Source organism: Andrographis paniculata, unplaced genomic scaffold (genome assembly GCF_009805555.1).
Source record: "Andrographis paniculata isolate CXL003 unplaced genomic scaffold, ASM980555v1 Contig72END, whole genome shotgun sequence".
NCBI classification, from domain to species: Eukaryota; Viridiplantae; Streptophyta; class Magnoliopsida; order Lamiales; family Acanthaceae; genus Andrographis; species Andrographis paniculata.
In genome coordinates this window covers 246663-251722 of record NW_026137609.1, presented here as the reverse complement: position 1 = coordinate 251722, position 5060 = coordinate 246663, and the positions used below count along the sequence as shown (strand labels likewise).

The following is a 5060-nucleotide window of genomic DNA, read 5'->3' as shown; positions in this document are numbered from 1 at the left end:
CTAATGGGCCGAACTTTTCAAAGCTGACATGTCCAAAGCAATTTCGAAGAGATCTTCGTCGTCAACATCTTCTTCTCCGTCGGACTTGATTCTGCCGGCGCCGTTCATCACTGTGTTTCCATTGCTCCTGTTCCGCATCCGCCACTGCGAGTCGATTCTTCCCATGGAAAATAGCTCCTTGCTGTCTTCGTAGCTCAAGCCCGAGCCGGTCGTCGGCTCCGAGAAGCACGGATTCGGCGTTCGCCGGGAATTGGCCGGAGAAAATTCGAAGGCGGTTTGGCCGAGATTGACGACGACGGTTACGTCGGCGCCGGCGCCGGCGCCGAGCGTCGGATAGAGCGGAGAACCGAAGGCGTCGCTCCGGCAGTTGATGATGTGCGCCAGCTGTGAATCCACCGTGAAGAAAACGGTTTTCCGGCTGGGATTGTAGCCGCAGCCGATCACCTTCGCGCCGGATTTCCGCCATTCACGGTCCTCCGACTCCGGCACCAGCTTTTTGCCTGCATGTATGCAATCACCATTTTGCCCCCATCAAGTTTAATTAACAATTAATAATAGTATTAAATTAAAATTGAAAAAAAAAAAACTGACAAAAAATAAATGTGTTGTTTCAACAAAATATTTTCAATATATTTTTTATTACTAATATAAAAAATATAATATGTAGATAATCGCACAAATATATACTCCTATAATATATGTATATATTATATCTATTAAAAATGTCAAACAATTTGATTGTACCATATAATTAAAATTTAAATTATAATTAAAGTGTATAATTTTAAAAAAAAAAAAATAACAAAATATATAACTGAGAAAGAGAACGGACGAAGTATTAAACTAAAAATACAAAACAATGAATATGTATATGTATATTACTTAATTAATCAAATTGATCACATCAAACAACTTATAAACAATATGAAATTTATGAAACAATAAATGGATAAAAGGATTTTACTTAAAGAAAGATTTTTACCTTGCTTGAGGTTTGGATTTGAAAATAGAAGAAATTAATTTAAAATGAAATAGTATTTAATATGAAAAAATATTTGTAAATTTAATATGGAGTATTAAATATATGTTCGTTTTTATATTAAAATTAAAAAAAATAATTAATAATGTTACACCAAAAGGTTCAAAACAACATTAAAGCATCATAGTCGGGCAACCAAATTAAAACTTCAAAAGAATGTATTCTAAAATTTGAAGGATCGATCTAGTTGATATTTATATAATCGAAATCTTGAAATTTATTATATATCAAGCCGACAAAATTTTTTGAAACTTCTACTTTAGTATGATCAAAATTCTCGTGAAATTCATTAGATCAAGCAAACAAAAAAAAGTTGTTAAACTTATAATTTCATACGATCAAAATCTTTTTGAAATTTGTTAAATCAAGCCGATAGACAAAAAAACCATTGAACTTCGAATCTAATATGATCTAAATCCTTTTGGAACTCCCGAAAAAAATTAGTTAAACTTCTAATTTAATACTATCAAAATCCTCTTGAAACTCATTAGATCAAGCCGACAAAAAATTCGTTAAACTTCTAATTTAATACAATCAAAATTCTCTTTAAACTCGTTAAATCAAACCGACAAAAAATTCGTTAAACTTCTAATTTAATAAGATCAAAATCTTCTTGAAACTCGTTAGATCAAATCGACAAAAAAATCGTTAAACTTCTGATTTAATACGATCAAAATCCTCTTGAAACTTGTTAGATCAAACTGACAAAAAACCCGCTAAACTTCTAATCTAAAACAATCAAAATCCTCTTGATACTCGTTAGATCAAACCGACAATAAATTCCTTAAACTTTAAATTTAATAAGAAAGTTTTTACCATCAAATTTAACAAATATGAAACCTTTAAAGATGATTGCATAATTATTCAGTGATGATTGCATGTTTGTGTTCATATATTTGGTCATTCCCCATAAAAGTTCACGAAATCTAGCAATAGATTTAATGTCAATATAATTAATGGATTCACCAAATAAGTAAGTAGAAATTGAAGAAAATTGTTACCTTCAAGATAGACTGAGCCACCGGAGTTGAATCCAATAGATCCCGGAAAACTTCCCGGAAGTTTCATCGGAAAAGGCCCTCCGGCCGTCAAACCAACTGACAGAAAATTATCTTCATTTCTCAGTGCTTCTTCCACGTTGCTCCTCCTATAGCAATGGCCGCCGCCGCCGCCATGACTTACGACGGCGTCGGGATTTTGTTCATCCTGGATTAGCTTGATCGTATCTGTTTCCGATTGTAAATCGATTTCGCCGCCCGGGAGGATTGTGATCTCAAAATAAGCTTCCTGCGGAAACCCTAAATTCTCCAATGGCGGGCCTGGCAGCGGAAGAGCTGCCCTAATTGCATAATGACCGGCGCCGGCGCCAGAGCCGGCGACCGGATTCTTCATCCCTGGATTGAACCTGATTTTTTGCAGATAATCGCTTGATCCATGGCAGATCTCCCACCCAATTTCGACCCTATCGTCGTTCCCACGAAACCCTAGAATGGACGGCCCGGATTTAGCAGGAAAAGTAACTGACGTAGTGAAAGCAAATCGTGGCCATCCGTTCTCCACCGCGTCGGTTACTAGAGAAGGATGATCAGCCCATCTGAATGAACTCCGATCAAAGCTTTTTTTCTGCAAATTGTGGAGATTCCGATCATTCTGAGGAATCACCTGATGAAGCCTCGCGATCCCACTCGACAGAGTCTCGAATCTTCCGGCGGCGGGAGGTCTATCGGCGCCGCCGCCGCTCCGTAAGAAGAGCCGCCGGAAAACTATAAGCAGGAGGAGAATCATCAGAATTCCGGGACAAACTATCAGCAAAACGATGAAAATCTTCTCTATCATTTCTGGAAATTTTGTTTCTAAATACTAATTAGCTGTGGATCATATTATTATTACTTATTTATTTTGGCACCATGGGAGGGGGAGAGGTCCTGATTCAATACTCATAAAGGAGTTATATTTACTGTGTCTGTAAAAGGGTAATAACATTTATTACAATAATCATAATTAATTATTGTAATTGTATTTAGAATTGTTTAGGTCATAAGAATGTACTAATGCTAATCCGGAAGCTAGATTGTCAGACCGTATCGATTATTTTGGGCTTTTAAATTCCATTTCGGCCCATTATTGTTAAATTGGGCCTTCCTATCAAGCTTCCTTATCTTTACAGGAAATTCAACACCAGTAGCCTTCCCACCTGTCCAATTCCTTAACTTTAATAATTATAATTAAAAAAATTTACTTTAAAAATGCGTGTCTCAAAACATAAGCAAACAGTAACTAATAGAGTGCCTTTTAAACTTTTATTTAATTTTTTATTATTATTTTTTATAAAAGACTCCCTCGTTCTCACGAGGGATGAACCTTTTGCTTCGGACACAATATTTTAGATAACATATATTATGATAATATTTTATTATATTTTATATGAGTAGTGGTATTGGTATTTTAAATATTTTTGAAATTATATTTCTACAAAATATGTGCAATATAGATATCATTAGACAATAAATCTTTATATAATACAAATGAATATAAAAAATACATTTAGTTATTTATTATTATCATAAATTAATTTTATAAAAAATAATGAGTTTTAAAATAAATAAAAATATTTGTTAATTAAAAAGAGATAGAAATATATGGATTTGAAGTACGTCTTATGTGTAAGATGTTAGAAGTTTAATTAAATTAATTTATATTTGTTAACAATGTTTAATATCGATAGTCTTATAAAAAAATGAATCATCTTTTATATGATGTATAAAAAAGAAAAATGAGTAATATCTGCCAGAACGGAAGGAGTATTATATTAAATATTATTTAAATGAAAAATTAAAATTAAAGTTTGTAAAAAAAAAAATCACCCTATTTTTATAGTCAGACAATTATATAGGGTGTGTTTTTTTTTTTATGAGTTCGATAAATTTTAATCTGATTTGGTATTAAAATAATATATGATAAGGTGTTATTTGTTTTAAAAAAAAAAAATTTCAAATAGTAAAAATATGAGATTTGTGGTGTAAAAAAGGGTGTGCTTGTTTGGGAGTTTGAATGTTTGAATTAAAATTTAAATAGTAAAAAAATTGAATTAGAATAATGGTATAATGTGATACAAATAAATATTGAGAGATAATTTTGATTTAAATTTAATTTTCAATATAATAAAAATAAAAAAATAAGTATTTTATTTAATATTTTTAAAATAATAATAAGTATGTTTCTTTACGGGGTTTTGTGAAATTTTGGATTTAGGTTTGAGTCTTATTTGAATTTTGAAGTGAGTTTGAATTTATGTGTTTCTTTTGTGTTTGGATTTGGGTTGGGTTTGAAGAGTTTTTATGTGTATTGATTTGATGGTAATTAATACTCCCTCCGTCCAAACAATAAGTATACATTTACTTTAGGCGCGGAATTTAAGAAATAATAGTATTTTAATTATAGTTTGTAGGTGAAAATAGTGTAATGAAATTTTTGCCCTAACTTTTTAGTATAAAAGTAATGATGTGATGTAAAGTAAGGATATTTGTGAAAAAAATGTGGGGTATTTAATGAAATAGTTACTACTTTGTAATTGGACGTTCCAAAATAAAAATATGTATACTTTGTAGCTGGACGGATGGAGTATAATAATATAAATGTGTATTACTTTATATAATTTGATATAAATTTATTTTATATCTACGTATATATTTATAAATTTTTATTTATAGTAATTGGAAGAGCAAATTGTGACCGTCCATCTCCTTATACAAGTACACTAAAGAATAATTTTACTTTCTGCGTCCCTTGACAATATATTTATTTTTTCTGTTTTCTATCTAACATTACAAATACCCTTCCAATTACAATATATTACATAAATATCATTACTTTTATGTCATACAATAATAAAAATGGTTAATCTAATTTTTTACCTTTATTTTTACTTTATTCTAATATAATACTAATATTTTTAAAATAACTTGTAAAAAATAAATAGATATATAAATATGAAACGGAAGAATATATATATACACACTAC

The 5060-nt window shown here is 31.0% G+C and overlaps 1 protein-coding gene across 1 annotated transcript; it reads right to left on the bottom strand.

The window, feature by feature from the left end:
* On the bottom strand, positions 1-2875 carry LOC127265188 (uncharacterized). The gene is made up of 2 exons (XM_051294898.1): positions 2041-2875; positions 1-500 (listed from the first exon to the last, which is right to left on the bottom strand). The coding sequence occupies exons 1-2, from the start codon at positions 2873-2875 to the stop codon at positions 1-3; spliced, it is 1335 nt and encodes a 444-aa protein (XP_051150855.1).
* Positions 2876-5060: the final 2185 nt, after the last annotated feature.

What these genes read in the sequence shown, in the direction of transcription:
- LOC127265188 (XM_051294898.1), bottom strand. Translation starts at nt 2,875, where the DNA reads ATGATAGAGAAGATTTTCATCGTTTTGCTGATAGTTTGTCCCGGAATT. An exon ending in TGGCTCAGTCTATCTTGAAG is followed by an intron (nt 501 to 2,040) that starts GTAACAATTTTC and finishes GCATACATGCAG; the next exon opens with GCAAAAAGCTGGTGCCGGAG.